Source organism: Canis lupus, chromosome X (assembly GCF_011100685.1).
Source record: "Canis lupus familiaris isolate Mischka breed German Shepherd chromosome X, alternate assembly UU_Cfam_GSD_1.0, whole genome shotgun sequence".
In the NCBI taxonomy this organism is placed as follows: domain Eukaryota; kingdom Metazoa; phylum Chordata; class Mammalia; order Carnivora; family Canidae; genus Canis; species Canis lupus.
Window position 1 is genome coordinate 12,968,709 of NC_049260.1, and position 19,484 is coordinate 12,988,192.

The 19,484-nt window shown below is 42.6% G+C and overlaps 1 protein-coding gene across 2 annotated transcripts in view; it reads left to right on the forward strand.

Annotated features, from left to right (window-relative positions):
• SYAP1 (synapse associated protein 1) overlaps nucleotides 1-19,189 on the forward strand; it is a 32,151-nt gene extending 12,962 nt beyond the window's left edge. Inside the window, exons 4-9 of one of the 2 annotated variants that reach the window (XM_038586899.1) lie at nucleotides 1,292-1,365; nucleotides 5,295-5,434; nucleotides 13,814-13,962; nucleotides 15,365-15,423; nucleotides 15,821-15,968; nucleotides 18,232-19,189. In XM_038586899.1, coding sequence (XP_038442827.1) covers nucleotides 1,292-1,365; nucleotides 5,295-5,434; nucleotides 13,814-13,962; nucleotides 15,365-15,423; nucleotides 15,821-15,968; nucleotides 18,232-18,356 — 695 coding nt within the window. In that variant the 3' untranslated portion in view covers nucleotides 18,357-19,189. Of the gene's footprint in view, nucleotides 1-1,291; nucleotides 1,366-5,294; nucleotides 5,435-13,813; nucleotides 13,963-15,364; nucleotides 15,424-15,820; nucleotides 15,969-18,228 lie in introns of both variants that reach the window. The other variant, XM_038586898.1, reaches the window with a different exon arrangement.
• The last annotated feature ends 295 nt before the right edge of the window (nucleotides 19,190-19,484 follow it).

Genomic DNA, 19,484 nt, shown 5'->3' on the forward strand with positions numbered 1-19,484 from the left:
TGTTTTCTGTCATTATAAGCCTGCTAAGCTGTACTGTCTTTTTCTTGTGAGCCCCAAGGACAATGTGTCTGTTGTAGATCCCAGCCCTCTTGTTTATTGCCCCTGATTTGCCCATTTCTTTCTTCATTTGCTTTCATTCCTGACAACCCTTTTCTTAGTTCCTAATTGCTTTTTACCTTTTGTCATGAGTCAAGTACAGTGACTTTTTTTAAAAAGAGCTTTTTATTTAGAAATAATTTCAATTTACAGAACAGTTGCAAGTATAAAGGGAGTATTGAGAACATCCGTACACCCTCTTACCTAGATTGTTGGTTTTATTCCATCTTTCTTGTCCTTTACATTCTTTCTCCCTTTGTGTTGTCTTTTCTGCTCTATTCAATATATATTTCCTAAGAATTAGGGGTATTCTCTTACATAATCACCGACCAGACAGTTAGCAGCTTTAGGAAATCTAACATTGATATAATGGGCATATTCTAATTTTGTCAACTGACCCAGTAATGTCCTTTGTACATTTTCCCCCTCAAATACAGCATGCAGTCTAGGGTACATTATTGTAACTTTGGTCCTGTGTCTTAGCCTCCTTTAATCTGCAACACTTCCATAGTCTTTGTCTTTTAGGACATTAATGTTTTGGAAGGTACTCCCCCACCCTTTTTTTTTTTTTTTTTTTTTTCCAGGGAGAGAGAGCACAGCATGAGCAGGGGGTAGGACAGAGGGAGAAGCCGACTCCCTGCTGAGCAGGGAGCCTGACATGGGGCTCAGGGCTCCATCCCAGGACCCTGGAATCATGACCTGAGCCGACCTGACCCAGAGGCAGGCAGACAACCAGCTGAGCCACCCTGGCAGGCTGCCCCCCCCCCCCCCCCCCCAGTCCTTTATTTAAATAAATCATTCCTCAGTTGGGCTTTGGCTGGTATTTCCTCATGATTAGATTCAGATTATGCATTCTTGGCCATAGTACTACGTACATGATGTTGTGTCCTTTTCAGGATATCACATCTGGAAGCCCACAGTGGCCATCTCTTTCATTGGTGGTGATGATTTGGGTCACCTGATCAAGGCGTTATCCAATTTCTCCACCATATGATTTAAGTAATTTTTTTACCAAATACGTACATGCTTTAGTCATACATCACGTCTGGGAATTAAGATGAATGTTCATGTTTGGAACTTGTTAGTAAATTGCTAAAATGATTATGTGGAAACTCTCATTCTTTCAAACCACAGAGTGCAGTGTATAACACTTGTAAGCTGTTTTTCTCTTTTCTTTGTTATTAAAAACCTTCAGAAGCAGCGGTGCCCCCATGGGTTGATAGTAATGATGAAGAAACAATTCAACAACAAATCTTGGCCTTATCAGCTGTAAGTATCTTGTGATTCCCTGGATAGAAATACCTTCCCCCCCCCTTTTTTTTTAAGAAATACCTTCCTATCATGATTTTATCCTTAGAATGTTTCCTTCTGTACAATTTTTAAAATGTTTTGAGATGTTAGAACTGTACACATCTACTTTCATTGTTTTTTCCCCTAAATTTCTCCCTACCCTGTTTTTTTTTCCCAACCCTAAGTTTTAACTTACTTCTCCTTAAGTTCTTTTTTCTTAATGGAAAACTATAATCTATTACACAAAATAATTCTTTCAGCCTTAAAAGAATTCTTTTATGTTATTAAGATAATCTTTTGAGATATGCCATCATATAAAGTTTCTAGATAGCATTAGAATGCTCTGAATGTTCATCTGAATGAAAAGATTGTATTCTAAATTTTTTCTTTAACTGTTATGTGTATTTGAAACGGAAATTGAAAAAAATAAAATTTTCTATGCTGGCCCACAAAAATTTCTCTTGGGACATGAGAGACTCCTAACTCTGGGAAACGAACTAGGGGTGGTGGAAAGGGAGGTGGGTGGGGGGTGGGGGTGACTGGGTGACAGGCACTGAGGGGGGCACTTGACGGGATGAGCACTAGGTGTTATTCTATATGTTGGCAAATTGAACACCAATAAAAAATAAATTTATAAAAAGAAATTTGGGACTTCAGAAGGGAATACAATGATAACCAGTAAACAATTGTACAGCACCTGATAGTTTCAGAAAGAACTTTCGTACACATTATCTCCTTTGAGCCTCACTGCACGTCTGTGAGTTAGGTAGGAGCTTTATTGCTCTGTACAGACGTGAGGAGTGTGACTCCCAAATGTGACCTTCACTAAGGAACATGTGTCTCCACTGGGCTGTGCATTCTTAGCGGGCAGAGGCTGGCTTTGATCTCTGTCCTCAACACCCAGCAGCCTGCCTGGCATGGGACTCAGCAAATAGGGCTTTTACTGTATCAGTGGTTTTCAAGCTTTGTTTTTAATCCACTCTTTTTTTTTTTAGCTGACATTTTAAGGTTTTTTTTCCTTTCCATTAGTAGACCCTTCAAAGGCCTGAGCATTCATTATGAATTCAGTGTGAACTCCATGTATTTGTTTACTGTATGATGGCCAGAGTTGATGCTGACATCACATAATGGTTTTCTCCAGAAGCAAATTGGGACAGTGAGACTTCACTTGCGGGCAAACATCAGATATTCACCAGTCAGGTCCCCATAGCTCTTCTGTCCCTCAGACCTGTTCCTGTCCTCATTTCTCCATCTCAAAATAAGATTCCAGTTTTTCACCAGTTTTTTCTAGTCACGAACCTAAGAGTTTTCCTTCATTCACCTTCAGTCACACACACACACACACACCCCCAGGTCTGCTCACATCCTGACAGTGCTGTGTTCAAAATATACCTCTACTCCACTTCTTTACTGCCACTGCCACTGCTGTGCCCTTCGTGTCACTCTTCCTACATAGAGCCTTCTAATCTCTCATAGGCTAAGATCTAAATTCCCTCCATTGGCTTCTAAGGCCCTTGGCTTTGCACACCTCTCCTCCCTTGTGCCCCACTGCCCTGCCTCCCAGCACTCCAGCCAGTTTTTTTTTCTGGTATACAAGCAAGCTGAGCTTTGTTCTGCTTTAGTGCCTTTTGCTCACTGTCCCCTCTTTCTAGAACGCCACCCTGCACCATTCCATAAGATCTCATCTCACCTGTCACCTCCTCCCTCACCATCCTTTCAACCCTCCACCAATTACCCCATCTCCTAGCCTTAGCAATCTAAACCTTGGTCTGTCTCTTCCCAGTCCTCCACCCCACGATTGGAATGGAAACGCTCGGAGGGCAGGGACTCCATCATGCCCTGCTGAGCAGGTGGCATGGTGCCTAGAGCATAGCAGGTGCTGAATGGGCATCTGCTGAATGGGTGATGCCGTGAACGTTGCATATAGATACACCTACAAGAGAGCACCCAAGATTTCAGCATGGCCCAGAGGCTTTGAACCATCTTGAGTACAGCCTTTATGGTGGCTACTGAATTTGTTAAGGGATAGACTAAGTTGCTATAATAGAGAAATTCAAAAATACAGTAGGTTAAATGGGCTGTGACTTTGTCTCCCTCCCTCCTTCTGCCTCATGTAGGAGTCCAGAAGTAGATGGTCCTTGTAGGTGTGCTTTGCCCATGAAGTCATCTACATACCCAAGTATTTCCTGTCTTAATCCTATCCTATGCCAGCCTCTATGGTGTTGTCTGCCTTCTATATAGTGAAGCCAGCTCCCATGACCGTGGTTGCATTCCAGCCTGTGGGAATTGGGAAAGAGGTGGGTGGGCATGCCAGACTGTTTGAAAGATGAGACTCAGAAATTGTACCTATCACTCAGGCCTACATCCCTTTGGCAGCCTAAATTCACGGCCACTCATAGATGCCAGGGAGCCTGGGAAACCCAGTCTCTGGCTGGGTGGCCATATGCCCAGCTGGAGCTCAAGAGTTATGATCCTAAAGGAAGGAAGGAAGGAAGGAAGGAAGGAAGGAAGGAAGGAAGGAAGGAAGGAAGGAAGGAAGGAAGGAAGGAAGGAAGGAAGGAAGGAGGGAAGGAGGGAAGGAGGGAAGGAGGGAAGGAGGGAGGAGGGAGGGAGGGAGGGAGGGAGGGAAGGAGTACTGGGAGATAATTTGCAATCTCTGCCATAGTTGCCTTACATTCTCTGATTAGCCAAGCACTAGTTGAGACAATTCAGAGCCTACAGCAGAGTAACCCTTTAAGCTCCTTGTGTTGGGGCACCCCTTACTTAGGACGTAATGCTGTCGTTAGGTAGTGGTAGAGAACTCAATTCAGCAAATTGTTTTTAGAACCTCCTCTGGGCCAACCTTGTCCTAGGACCGGAGGTAGATGAGATCTACCCTCTAAGACCCTGAAGGCTTACTAGACAGCTGCTAGATGAGTGCACACATAGCATCACTGCCTATGATGAGCACCGTAATGCAGCATGGTGATGAAGCACAGAGGAGAGGGGGGGCATCTCCCTGATTTTGGAGAGGGAAGAGGATGATCTCAGAAAAGCTTTCCAGAACTGATGACATTGGAGCTGAGTTATTGTCTTGGGAGGAAGGTGTGTAGATGTTTGGGGGATGTGAGGCAGGGTTTGAGATTCAGATAGGGGGCGTTGTAAGCATTTGGGTATGACTGGACTGCAGGATACAGGTGGAAGTGTGGATAAGGAGCCAAATCATGAAGACCTTTTTATACCTTTCTGATGAGTTTAGGTTTCATCTTAAAGGTGACAAAGGAGTCATTGAAGGATTTTAGTGATAGGTAAAACACATGTTTTTCTTGGGCAGGGTAGAAAGTGGGTTGCTCTGAGTAAGAAAAACAGGACTGGAGACAGCTGCAGCTGTAGAAATCCAGGTGAAACATGATGGGGCAATTTTAGACTTTGCAATTTTTAGGTTGGAAGGTAAAATAACTAAAATCCATTTTGGTTCAGGTTTGTTCTTGCTTTATTAATGTAGGAATTCTCAAAAACAAAAATACTGTTAAAATCTAACATGGGCAAGATGAGATGAAACTGACCGGTGCTGTTAATAGCCAGCTTCTAAGATTTAAGTAGCCAATTTTCTAAGATTATTCAACACTAGTTTTCACATACCTAAAGTGCTCACTGAAACAGACGTGTTCATATGATTTCAAACTCTAATTTCAACTAATTGCATGATTGAATTTCCTGGTCTCCCACGAGGCTCTCTTCAGTTGAGACTGTTAAATATATGACAGGATCGGTCATTCTCCACTCTGGTCAGCCGACAGGTTAATGATACTTCAGTCGACTTTGTGACTGAAATCTTTAGAATTTGGTGTTTGTCAAATCAATGATGCATTGTTACATATTAATCACATCCTATGGTTTTCCCCATGTTTTTCCCCTTTTCATCAAAGGACAAGAGGAATTTCCTTCGTGACCCTCCAGCTGGAGTGCAGTTTAATTTTGACTTTGATCAGATGTACCCTGTTGCCCTAGTCATGCTCCAGGAAGACGAGCTGCTGAGCAGGATGAGATTCGCCCTTGTTCCTAAACTGTAAGCAGTATGTTCCTGAGCTGGAGCAGTGCTGTTCACACAGCGTGTACTTGTGTGTTCTAATGGCCTTGGTCGTATGCACAGTATCAGGGAAAAATTGTGGAATGGGAGCCAGAGCAGGTTCCTACTCTCTCTTCATAAAAAACAGGCTCTGTGGCCCTTCATCTTGCTCGCTCATGCTCTTGCTGTCCCCTCTGTCTCTCTGTCTCTGTCTCACTCACACACACACACACACACACACACACACACACACAGAGCCATAGAATCAAAACTGAGAATGGACTTAATAGGAAATTTAGGGTGGAGATGAGATGTGCTCTTTTATCCCCAGTTAGAAGTGAGAACATAGTTCCTACAGAAACAACCAACGTACCCGTGTCTTCCAAATAAAACTAAGGTCTACAAAGCTCATCAGGACCTGGCCCACTGCTTTTTTCCACTCAGGCTCTGCCCTTTGGCAACGTGTTCCTGTCCTCTTTCCCACCCGAGCTTTTTCCTCTACCCGAAGGCCCTCTTCTCTTCCAAAAGTCCCTGCTTGTGCTTGGAGCTCCAGTGCAAGCATCATGTCTTCAGGGACACAACCCTGACAGGTATCAGCAGAGGCCCCCCACAGAGGTCCCTTTCCTTTCCCCTCTGCCACCACGGGCTCTTAATCACCTTTTTAAATTCCAGTTCCTTGTTTTCAATCTGCACTTTTAGTCCGCAGTCTTTCTTACTCTGAGTGTTCCTTTTTTAGAGCACTCTATTTTTGTTTTTAATTTTTTTAAATATTTAATTAATTTATTTAGAGAGAGAATGTACATGTGCACGAGTGGGGGGAGTGCCAGAGGGAGGAGTAGAGAGAGAATCCCAAGCAGACTCCATGCTGAGCAGGGAGCCCAATGCGGAGCTTGATCCCATGACCCTGAGATCACAACCTCAGCCAAAATCAAGAGTTGGCTGCTCAACCCGCTGAGCCACCCAGGCATCCCAGCACTCTATTCTTTTTAGATGGGTACGGCATCTTGCTGTTCTCTGAGAACATGAAGTATAGTTTCCTTGAAATACTCTTTTGTCTCAATGCTTTTCTTCAAAGCCTTCGTGTTTGTCTTGAGCTCTGTCGTTCATGTTGCAGGTTTTCCTTACCTGCCCTACATATCTGAGGGCACCGTAGTGAAGGAACACTTAGAGCTGTGCATTCCCACAGGCCTTTTGGAGAGGGAGGCTCAGTAGCCGAGGGCTAGGTGGCCTCCCCCAAGAGGACTCATCCACCTCCTGCCTGACCCCTCTCAGCCATGTCAGCTATCTGAGTGTGGAGTGGTTTAGCTCATAGTTAACTGTCACACTCTGCTGCATGAGAACACAGTCCCTGGCTGGAAGGGGCAGTGTGGGAGGCAGAGCCAGCTGGCCACTCCTTGCCACCATTCCTCTTGTCTTGAGCCAAACCTCCACCAGCCTTCAGAGATGCCTGGTACCTCCTGTCCCTGGGTCTTTCTGAGCCGATGCCTGGTAGACAGGCCTATTCTTTTTTTTTTTTTTAAAGATATTATTTATTTATTCATGAGAGACACAGAGAAAGAGAGAGAGAGAGAGAGGCAGAGACAAAGGCAGAGGGAGAAGCAGGCTCCATGCAGGGAGCCTGATGTGGGACTCGATCCCAGGTCCCCAGGATCATGTAGACAGGCCTATTCTTGCTGGCTGGCCCTCCTGCACACTCTCTGGTCGATGGAGTACATTACTATTTGCCCTTTACCTTTTTGGCTTCCGCTGTGGTTTCCTGGCCAATTCTCTTTGTCGTGTGGATTTTATCTACTTAATGTCTTTTCTATTATTTTAGAAGTGTTTTCAAAGGGAGCACAGATATATACATGTTCATTGTGTGCTTTGTTTAGCAGGCCAAACAGGGGTTTTAACAAATATTTGCTAGCCCTTTGGTTCATATGGGAGCAAAGATCTTCTGTCTGTGAGAGAACAAGTGTTCTTCCAGACCCGGAACAATAGTTATATCTAACCTTTTACTTATTTTTCCTTTTTAGTGAAACTCTTCATAATTATTAACATGTTGGAGGTGGATTTTTGTAGCCCTTCTCTCACTTCATCTCCTTTTCTTTTTGCTTAAAGATTTTATTCGTTCATTCATGAGAGACACAGAGACACAGGCAGAGGGAGAAGCAGGCCCCATGCAGGGAGCCCGGATCCCGGGATCACGCCCCCGAGCCAAAGGCAGATGCTCAACCACTAAGCTACCCAGGCGTCCTTCTCCCTTCCCCCTCTAAAAAGAAAAACATGTGTTTTATGGCTAAAATCTCATTACAAATCTAATTCCTAGATTGTGTCTAAAGTAGCTATTTTTAGGGCACCTGGCTCTTGATCTCGGAGTCATGAGTTTGAACCTGACATTAGGTGTAGAGGTTACTTTACGACAAACAAACAAACAAATAAATAAAGGAGCTATTTTTAGTTAAGGACATAAAAAAATATATCATCTGATCTGTTCTTAACTATTATGCTCACAAAATCCCGAGAGTTGGCTTTTGAACAGTTCATGTATATATATCTGTTGGAAGCTCTTTCATCTCAGAATTCGGGGTTGCACCTATTCTGAATAACTGCCTCCTTCTTTTTTTTTTAAATTGCAACCTTTTTTTTTTTTTTTTTAAGATTTTATTTATCCATTCATGAGAGACACAGAAAGAGAGAGAGAGAGGCAGAGACACAGGCAGAGGGAGAAGCAGGCTCCATGCAGGGAGCCCAATGTGGGACTCGATTCTGGGTCTCCAGGATCACACCCTGGGCTGAAGGTGGCACTAAACCGCTGAGCCACCCGGGCTGCCCTAACTGCTTCCTTCTGAGATAAGAGTAACAAAGCTCTGGGGTTCAGGTGGCCTTTGCACCTAAAGGCTCCATCAACTTGAAGAACATTTGAATCACCTTGGGCCACACAGTGGGTTCCCTGCCAGTGCTGTTGGGACTGTCCAGAGGCCCGGGGACGCTGGGGCATGTGGCCTGGGGTACTCATGGCAGACAGGTAGCTAGCTTTGATTCCATAGTTTGAGTTATTGACAATTCTGGACTTCCTCTCACTGCTGAGAGTAATTTTAAAGTTCATAAAAGATTTGGAGAATTTGTATTTGGTAAATCATATTTCTAGTTTGTTGCTGGCTAGGTAAATTGTCTATTGAGTAATATGATTCCAGTTTCCTATTAATTCTGTTAGGGATGATTTAGAGATTAGGGTTGTCATTTTTTATAATTCTTTATCTGTTAGAAATGCTTACTGAAATATTTGTGGATGAAAGGATGTAATATCTGGCATTGCCTTAAAATATTCCATCCTACACCCAGAGAAAGGTGTGCGTGCAAGGGAGAGGGGCATAGATAAAACATGATTGGCAAAATATTGGTGATTGTTAGTTAGGTCACGGGTACATGGGCTTCTTTGTCCTAGTCACTCCATTTTTGTTTTTGTTGAAACTTCCATAATAAAAAAAATGAGCCATCACACACAAATCTAGGACTTCCCTTCCTGGCATGCAGAAGTGAAACTTTGAACACTTGAGACACTTTTTGTAAACAGAAGCCATCATTAGATAGGAACAATTTAGAAAATAAATCAAGGGACACCTGGGTGGCTCAGTGTTTGAGAGCCTGCCTTTGGCCCAGGGCGTGATCCTGGAGACCCGAGATCGAGTCCCTCATCGGGCTCCCTGCATGGAGCCTTCTTCTCCCTCTGCCTGTGTCTCTGCCTCTCTCTGTGTGTGTCTGTCATGAATAAATAAATAAAACCTTTTTAAAAAAAATCAAACACTCTGTATTTCAAAATACCTTGTAGTGCTTAACACTTCCCTGTAACACCAATGCTGGTATGAGACAGGGCCCTGCTCTCATATCACAGACACCCTCTGAGGCCTTCACTCTGATGGCAGTAGAGAAATCACAAGTCCTTTCCAGCCTTGGACAGTGACCTACGCCCATTGTTTCCCAGAGGATGTATATATCATTCTAATGCCTTAAAATTGTCCGTGAAAGCATAAGTGGTAAAATAGACATTTGGGAGTTGCTATATTCCATGGTTTTCTTTATCATAGGGGTCCTCAGAATCTTTATTATGTCATGGGCATTGTAACTCTGTCCAGAGGGTAACAGAACATTTCTTTAGTGTGCCTCTGTGACCTCTTCCTCTTATATCAAGAGGAAAGAAAGAAAGAAAGAAAGAAAGAAAGAAAGAAAGAAAGAAAGAAAGAAAGAAAGAAAGAAAGAAAGAAGAAAGAAAGAAAAGAAAAGAAAAAGAAAGAGAAAGAAACAAGAGGAAAGAAAACAGTCAAGATGTTTGTTTTTATCAAGAGAGCAAACATTGCCCATAATCTGCTGTAAATTGATGGTACACCTGATTCATTTTGGACATTTCATGGAGCTCAGACTTAAGTGACTTTAAAAATATTCAGGCAGCTCACTACCTCATGGGAAGCTAAACTCACTTCTGTCTGTGATGTTCATGGTTTAAGATTCTTGAACTTATCCAGGTAAAGACCTTAGTTCTTTTTTTTGTTTCCTGGGTATCTTCATCTCTGTACCCAGTCACCATCCAGGTACTTAACCTCCAAAAGTGAATTCTCCAAAGTGAATATAAAGTGTTGTCTAATTGCAGCACACTATAGTATATCTTGTGTTGCTTTTTAGGGATTTATTTATTTTACTTATTTGATGGGGCTCTGGGGCAGAGGGAAAGAGAATCCTGAAGCAGACTCCCTGCTGAGTGGGAGCTTGACCGTGAGCTCAATCCCAGGACCTGAGATCATGACCTGAGCTGAAATCAAGAGTCAGCCACTTAACTAAGCCACCCAGGCACCCTTTGTATTACTTTTTAATGCTGCCTAAGATTTTGTTAAGCTTTTCTAGCAGCTACAGCATACTCTCTTTTGGTCAGGTAAATGTGTGGTTGACTATAGTGCCTCACGACCTACTGTTAAGCTAGGTCTGCCTCCTGCTGAACTATTTCCAAGAGATGTTATAAGAAAAAGAGGTTTGTGAGAGCACGTGAGTTTGGGAAATGCTACTTGGCATTTACTTAACATAGTAAGAGCTTAACAAGTAAGAGGTCATTATTCCTGTGACCACCTGTGTTGGCAGATAACTTGGTTTATTCATCCCCGCATCACCTGGCATGGGGCCTGATGTATGTGGCACTCAGTAAGTATTAGTGGAATTAATGAAAGAAAAGATGGGCTGCATCTAGCAGCATGTCATCTTGTTACCCAGCCTAGCCCTGTGGATAATCTTGTATTTTACCTCTGTCACTTAAAAACCTAGCCTCGGGGCATCCCTGGTAGCTCAGTGGTTTAGCACCACCTTCAGCCCAGGGCGAGATCCTGGAGACCCGGGATGGAGTCCCACGTCAGGCTCCCTGCATGGAGCCTGCTTCTCCCTCTGCCTGTGTCTCTGCCTCTCTCTCTCTCCCTCCCTCCCCCAGTGTCTCTCATGAATAAATAAATAAAATATTTTTTAAAAAAACCTAGCCTCTGTTAGGGCACTTGGGTGGTTCAGTCAGTTGAGCATCCGTCTCTTGATTTTGGCTCAGGTCATGATTCCAGGGTCCTGGGATCGAGCCCCATGTTGGGCTCCCTGCTCAATGGGGAGTCTGATTCTTTTCCTCCTGGCTCTCCCCTTGCTTGTGCTGTCTCTCAAGTGAATGAATGAACAAATAAGATTCTCTCTCTCTCCCCCACTCCCTCTCTTTAAAAAAAAAATAAAGCCAGCCTCTGTCTCCTGGCCCAGCTTCACCATTCACAGATGTGACAACCATGTGTTCTTCTTGGGTCTTACCTGAGGCCTATTCTCATCCATAAGGCCGGGTCTCAGAATTTTCTCTTAGTTCTTGTTGATTTTTTTCTATTCCTTCCTTTTTCTAAGACCCCGCATCCCTTCTAGTAAACCAGGGGGTAGAGAACATTCTCCTTACCCCCTGGTTTGTCACTTCTATTAGGAAATGTTTTGGAAACACAAAATGAGTGACTCCTCCAGACAAAAAAAATACTCCACAGGTCACCAGCCCCATCGCTAGTTAGGTGATGGAGGTATACATTTTATGTTTTTGGTTGAATTTTGTTTTGCCTTCCACCCTTAGAATTTTATTTAATAGCTCTGAGGTAAGCATAGTCATCAATGTTGTTTTTTCGTTGTTTTTTTTTTAAGATTTTTTAAAATTTATTTATTCACGAGAGACACAGAGAGAGAGAGGCAGAGACACAGGCAGAGGGAGAAGCAGGCTCCGTGCAGGGAGCTCGACATGGGACTCAATCCTGGGTCTCCAGGATCAGGCCCTGGGCTGAAGGTGGCGCTAAACCGCTGAGCCACCTGGGCTGCCCTATTTTTTAGTTTTAAACAATCACACCTGGGGATCCCTGGGTGGCGCAGCGGTTTAGCGCCTGCCTTTGGCCCAGGGCGTGATCCTGGAGACCGGGGATCGAATCCCACGTCAGGCTCCCGGTGCATGGAGCCTGCTTCTCCCTCTGCCTATGTCTCTGCCTCTCTCTCTCTCTCTCTCTGTGACTATCATAAATAAATGAAAAAAAAATTAAGAAAAAATAAATAAATAAATAAACAATCACACCTTTATGTAAAAAGGTTGGAGGTATAGCATAAAAAGTTTTTTTTTTTTCACTCCTTTGAGACCTGATGCTCCATCACTCCTGAATGCTAAAGCATTCACTAAATACACTAAAGTGTGTATTTCCTGCAAACAAGTCTTTCTACATAACCACAACGTAACCCTCCAAATGAGGAAACAGTTACTCATGCATTATTGCCATCTGATTCCCAGACCCCATTCAAGGTTTCCCATTTGTCCCAGTGTCCTCTTTAGCAAAGGACTCAGTACAGGCTCACATGGTGCATTTCGTTTTTGTGTCTCATCAGTGTCCTATAATCTGTTGCACCCTATCAGGTGGTGTATGCTCCCATTTTGTCCCCTTTACTGCCTACACTGTGGGCACTTCACTTGATGAAGGTGGTTTCTGTCGGACTTTTTTTTTTTTTTTTAAGATTTTATTTATTTATTCATGAGAGACAGAGAGGCAGAGGCATAGACAGAGGGAGAAGCAGGCTCCCTGCGGGGAGCCTGATGCAGGACTCGATCCCAATCCCTGGACCAAGGATCATGCCCTGAATGAAAGGCAGGCATTCAACTGCTGAGCCACCCAGGCATCCCTCTGCCAGACTTCTTGACTGTGAAGTTACTTCTTTTCTCTTTGAAATTAATAAGTATTTTCTGGGGGAGGTACTTTGAACTCTGTAAAACTATTCCATTCCTCATCAGACTTGGGACATATTCATGTATTTATTTGTATCTGTATAGACTCACCATCCTGTCTTATGCAATGGTTATAATCGTTGCCATCATTATAAATGGTGTACAGACACCAAGATCTGAGCACTAGGCATGTTCATTGCTTATTGGGGTGTCACTATTCTTGGTCCACTCAGTGGACAGAGCTAGGGAATATTTGTGTGCTCATGTATATTCACATACATTCTCTACTGAATGAAAACCATGTATTCATGGTGCTACCTCACAGCAGGGATCATTCTAGAATTTTCCCTTTCAATGTTTGTAACTCCCTTCTCTGACCACGAGAATCTTGGTTTCCACTCTCCTTAATATTTTTATTTAATTGATCAACCCCTTGCGTGTAACCAATCTTCCATTTTTGCCACCACCCACTCCCCTGCTCAGACACCCTCCTCTCCCGGCTCAGGCTGACATTCCCCATTCCAAGGCATCCCCATGTGGCCAGTCACCTTACCCTACTTGGTCCCTGGCACCCCCTGCCAGGTGATTCTCATATGCAGACAAGTTTGAGGACCCCTGAGGGTCCTCTGGTTGAACTGCACTTTAGTCTTTTTATCAGTCATCTCCCACCTCACTCTTACTGATCCCCAAGTTATTTGCATGCTGCCAGACATTTCCTTTCATAAGGAGCAACACCCACAATCCTTTCTTGTCACTGCTGGAAAGTTCTTAATCCTTCGGCAAACAGCAAATCCAGTGAAGTCCTGGCTGGCTGTGCTTGCAGTCTCCCAGGTTGATGTGCTGGTTTCACAACAGTGCCTGTTTGTTTTTGCTGAGGGCAATGTTGGTATCATTAAAATACCAAGAAATATGGAGGTTTCATTGGTGTTCTGTAAGTTGTCTTTTGCTGCTGTGGAGAAGATAGCTATTCTTTTTATCCTGTTCCTTAGCTTTTAGTTCAAAAGCAAGTAAAATCTCCTTTGAGCCTCACTCAGATTTGAAAATGCTTCTGAAAAATCATCTCTTCCCACCTCCACTAAAACAAATAACCCCCATGTGCATTTGCATGTGTTGCACGCATTCTCAAATGTGTTGTTGTCTGTCCTGAAAAGCGTGAAGGAAGAAGTGTTTTGGAGGAACTACTTTTACCGTGTCTCACTGATTAAGCAGTCAGCCCAGCTCACAGCCCTGGCCGCCCAGCAGCAGGCCGCCGGGAAGGAGGAGAAGAGCCGTGGCAGAGAGGAAGACTTGCCACTGACAGGTATATTCAGAGAAGACTTAACTCTGTGTTTAAAAAAAAAAAAAAAAAAAAGTTACTTGAAAAATATTCTTAGAGACTCTCATGAGCTTGTCATCTTGTAAGTACCAAAAATGTCATTGTCATCTACTGAAAAACTCTTTCCTTTCCAAAGGAATGTTCATTCTCATGCCCTCTCTCTGACCCTGCTCACACTTCTCCCCCAAGCTTTCCTTTCCTTTGCTTTCTTTTTCTTGTTCTTCGGGGGTTTTACTTCTTTTTATTTCTTCCTCGGCCACTGGTCATTTTCACATCTCTTTCCTTGCCCTTTACCCTGTAACATTTGATACCTTCTATCCTCTACCGATTCAGTCCACTGCTTTTCTTTGTTTCTCTGCCTCTCATTCAAGCTGATGTTCCCTAGTCCTGTACTCTGTAGAGTGGAACTAAGCTCCATTCCACTCCAAGTTACCAGTGTCTAGCTCAGACCTGGGCACCGTTACATTGCACGCTGGACTTTTACTGTGACAGTTGACCCCTGGTTGTTGGGGAAGTGTTCTATAATATCAGCAACAATTTAAGATCAATAATACTAATTAAAATAAGAAAGATATTAAAAAATAATAAGGTATTTTGGGTCATATTTTTAATGTTTCATGAATACCTGTGTATGGGTACTAATTATACCTACTAGAGGCTTACCTGTTCATGGAATTTTAAATAATTATGCAAAACCATGTATATTAAGGTACGGGTTGTACAGACCACTAGAAAAGAACCTGCCACTGCATTTCAGGTCAGGGAAATGTCATGAGGTTGCTCTACACAGTGAAATTTGGCCTTTTGCATATAGATGTCAAAAAAGAATCCCAATTGTCAATTATTCTTTACTATTTTTTTTCAGTAATTTTATTAGAAAATGCCATTTCACCAAATACTGCCTGTGTATCAAAATGGGCTTAAGACAGGATTCAGTAAAGACTATACACCTAGTGAGGTTTGTAAGATAGAAAATGTGGCCCAGGAGAAAGAGGGGAAGCTGTGGCTGAGTGTTGCACTTCACTTTGTGCTTCCTAGCATTCGTGACAAAAGGAAAATTTGACAAATAACTGAATTCTCCTTATCCTAAAAGAAAGAGCAGAACTATTCCTGAATTTGACTTCAGCTAACACTGGGGTCAAAATTTATTTCTTGTTTGGAAATCTTATATGAGGAGCATCAAATATGATGACCTAAAAAATATATATACCCCAAAGAAAGAGGTTGAAATATGGTCTCGCCTAGCTATTTCTTGAAAGCATAATATAAAAGCTCATTTCTGAAAATTATTTAGTATCATTGTACTTGTGGATATTTTAGTTGTTACTATAATATGTATTCAGAATTGAATCAAGCAATTTTTATCTCTTTTATTCTCACTTCTTAGAGGCAGTACGGCCCAAAACGCCACCTGTCGTAATCAAATCTCAGCTTAAAACTCAAGAGGTAATACAGTTTTACGTTGTACCTAGTAGTTGATGTCTGGAAATGAAGTAACTCATGTTAACTATCTCAGATCCCATTTGAAACTGCTTATGAATACGGGTCTTGTATGCTTTGAAGAAGAGGGGCCCAGCACTTGTCTAGTTAAGGACCTGTAGCTAAGACTTGAGGCAATTCCCTGGCATCAGGAATTGGACTGAATGACTGGGGTGACCCGAACTGTGAGAGAGCCTAGTAGATTCAGGCAGTAGCTCATCTGGCTCCAAAGCAACCAGTGCAGGTGAGATGACTGGAGAGCGGTGAGCTGAGCGTCTGACTAGCGGAGGAAGGCGATGAAAGGGACACTAAGCTAAATGCCACTTAAGAAAACCGTTCCCACAGCTCCTTTGTTGTATTTCAGGATGAAGAGGAGATTTCTACCAGCCCAGGGGTTTCTGAGTTTGTCAGTGACGCCTTTGATGCCTGTAACTTAAATCAGGAGGATCTGAGGAAGGAAATGGAGCAACTGGTTCTTGACAAAAAGGAGGAGGAGACAGCCATCCTAGAAGGTACCAGACAAACAAAATAGCTGTGCTCTTTTCTGATTCCGAAGTTGATTGGAGAAAATGTCATTCTGAAGCAGATATACAAACATATTGTAACTTACTGTGTTCTCCATTAGAAGGTGGATTCTTGCACACGTGACCAGACCTCACATCCCTCTGCCTTAAGCATGGCCAGGAATATAGAGAGGAGAAACTGAGCCCAGAGAGGATAAGTGATTGATCCAAGGCACCTCAGCTCTTTGAACATGTGGTTAGCAACAGGCGACAAAGAGTGCATACCCTTTCACTTAGAGACACTGCCCTCCAGCCTTCTACTTGGGCTTCTACTTTTTTTTTTTTTAAAGGTTTTATTATTTGAGACAGAGAGCATGTGCACATGAGCAAGGAGAGGGACAGAGAGAGAAGCAGACACCCCACTGAGCAGGGAGCCCAAATGGGGCTTGATCCCAGGACCCTGAGATCATGACCTGAATCGAAAGCAAATGCTTAACTGACTGAGCCACCCTCCCGCCTCTTGGGTTTATACTGTTATGTAGAAGATTCTTTTCCCTGCTGCTATGTGCCACAAGAGTACTGCTTCTGGGAAGGAGCAGGCTGCCTTTAAATAATAATAATAGGGGGCAGCCCCGGTGGCTCAGCGGTTTAGCACCGCCTTCGGCCCAGGGCATGATCCTGGAGACCCGGGATCGAGTCCCATGTCAGGCTCCCTGTATGGAGCCTGCTTCTTCCTCTGCCTGTATCTCTGCCTCTCTCTCTCTCTCTGTGTCTCTCATGAATGAATAAATAAAATCTTAATTAATTAGTAATAATAATAATGATGATTTAGGGCACCTGGGTGGCACAGAGGTTGGGAGTCTACCTTCGGCTTGGGTCATGATCCTGTGTCCTGGGATCGAGTCCCACATCGGGGAGCCTGCTTCTCCCTCTGCCTATGTCTCTGTCTCTCATGAATAAATAAATAAAATCTTTAATAATAATAATTTAGAGACAAAGAACAAGCAGAAGGAGGGAGGGCTGCTTTCTTTGGCACATCAGGACAAATGACTGGCTTTCTACTGGATGAAAAGCAAAGGGTCGAGTTAATCATCATATGAAGAGTGTTTCATGAAGCCTTCTGAGACTTACAATGCACTAAGGAATCTGGCTTTCCCCTAGTTGTACAGAGAGCACCCTGAGAAAATTAGCCTCCCAGAGGTGAACCAGAACCCTGTTTGCACACTGCGGAGGGACTCTGGAGAGAATTGGGAAAAGAGGAAGGAAGAGCTTCTGGGGGAAAGAGAGGCCAGAAGAGAAGTGAAAACTTGGGCTTGCTAGGTGCCTCAGATTCCTTCTACCCTTACCTGTTTCTGATAGAGATGGCTGCCAGCCACCACAGAAGGACAATGGGCAAGAGCCCCATGTGTTCTAGGCGATAGCTAGAGTGGATTGTGCGTGGGTTCCCTTTTTGCCAGTGATGGCTAGTAGCACAGGCCCCACAGGAAACTGGAAGTTGCCCTGAGGCAGGATTCATAAGGTGCTGGCTGGCTGCTCCAGGCAAGCTATTCTTTTATTGAATTCCTGCCCAAGTTATAATTCAGAACACGTAATATTCTTTTATATATTCATTGTCTTGGCCCTCCAGCTAAATTATAAGTACCTCAAGGGCAGTTACACTTTGGATTTGTCACCGCACAGTACCTGACATGGAGTTTGGCACCCAGTAAGCCCCTAATAAATATCTATGACATTGGTGGTTGGCCATGCAACACACCGTGTCCTTTCCCTTGAGTCACCACTGCCAAAAAAAAATTAAAACACTTGGTTTTCAAGGTTTAAGGTTTGTTTGTTTGTTTTAAGATTTTATTTATTTATTTATTCATTCATGAGAAACACAGAGAGAGAGACAGAGACACAGGCAGAGGGAGAAGCAGCTCCATGCAGGGAGCCTGACACGGGACTCGATCCCGGGTCCCCAGGATCAGGCCCTTGGCTGAAGGCGGCACTAAACTGCTGAGCCACCAGGGCTGCCCAAAAGCAGAGGTTTTAATAAAGCAAAATAACACCTGAATGTCTGGCACTTACCTGATTTATCTTTCTAATCGTATTTCCCTTCGGTTACTGTTAAAATTTGGTCAGGTTTTCTGAGTACACACAGTGAGGAAGCTGGAGACATTAAAAATTACCATGGCTCGGACTTCCACAGGGAACTGTACTTGACCAAGTTCTTAAAAACAAGCATTGTGAATTCAAAGAGAATCTTTTCCTTCTCATTTGTTTCTTTCAGAAGATTCCGCAGATTGGGAAAAAGAACTGCAACAGGAACTTCAGGAATATGAAGTGGTGACAGAATCAGAGAAACGAGATGAAAACTGGGATAAGGAAATAGAGGAAATGCTGCAGGAGGAAAATTAGCGCTTTTCCTGAAATAAAACAATAATCCTTAACATTCTATAGTTGATATTAAATTCTAGATGACACTTGCTGAATCAGAAGGCACAAAAGATTGCTATAATTATGAAATTCAAGATTCTTTTTTCAAGCTGAAACTTGCCTTTTTTGCTTTTTAAAAAAAGTGTATAGAACAGTTATTCTAATAATCAAAAAGGGATGTTTTATGTAATATTTCTTTAATATAAGTCTAGTTAGAGATATTCGTGTAGTCACTATGGATATCTTTGCCACAGAAATGGAAGTAAAATTTTAGAGTTCTGTTTTCTGTGAGGTCAGAATTATAATTTATTCTTCAATTGTGGTTTTCTAAACATTTGTACTTCTTGTATTTTCATTGATATATGTCTGTTAAAGTACTTACTTAATGGATTGATAACAAAATGACCAAATTGTACCAAAGAACTTAGGAAGAGGCACTTTCAAGACTATTTTCTTGCTAGGTATTTTCTAAAATTCCATCTAAAATGCCAAAAGGTAAAATAATTATGTTGATTTTAATGGTATAAACATCATACAATTTGACATTGACAAATACTGTGTAAAAACATTTGTTTTTCCCTGGGGCCTTTTCTTTCTTGTGTTGTTGTTTGTTTGTTTAACTATACCACATTTAATATTGTTGCTTTCCTAAATTCCCCATCACAGTTTTTGTAGAAAGCGGGGCATTTTGTCCTTTTTATATTAATGACCTTCACAGGCCCATTCACCTTACAGTCTCTTTGTTTTTGTTTAAATCATCACCACATATAAATGTTTTAGCTTTGTCTTAATTAAACCTGTCAGTCCTTATAAAATTGTGTTCCTCTGAGTACAACTTCTGGAACTCACCACTTGTATCCTGCTACACCAGCAAATCCACATTTAGAGGATACGGCATTTTAAAAAAACAAGGTGGCTTAATGTCAGAACACTTCTGAGGCATTTGCTTCCTGAAACTTTGGTATTTTTAAAGGAAACTTTATTTCCTAAGAGGGAATAGAATTAAGACAATCCTTTATAGGAAAAAAATAATAATAATAATAAAAAATCCTTTATAGGAAAATTATAAATCCTTTATAGGAAAAATGTACATATTTATATTCTTGACCC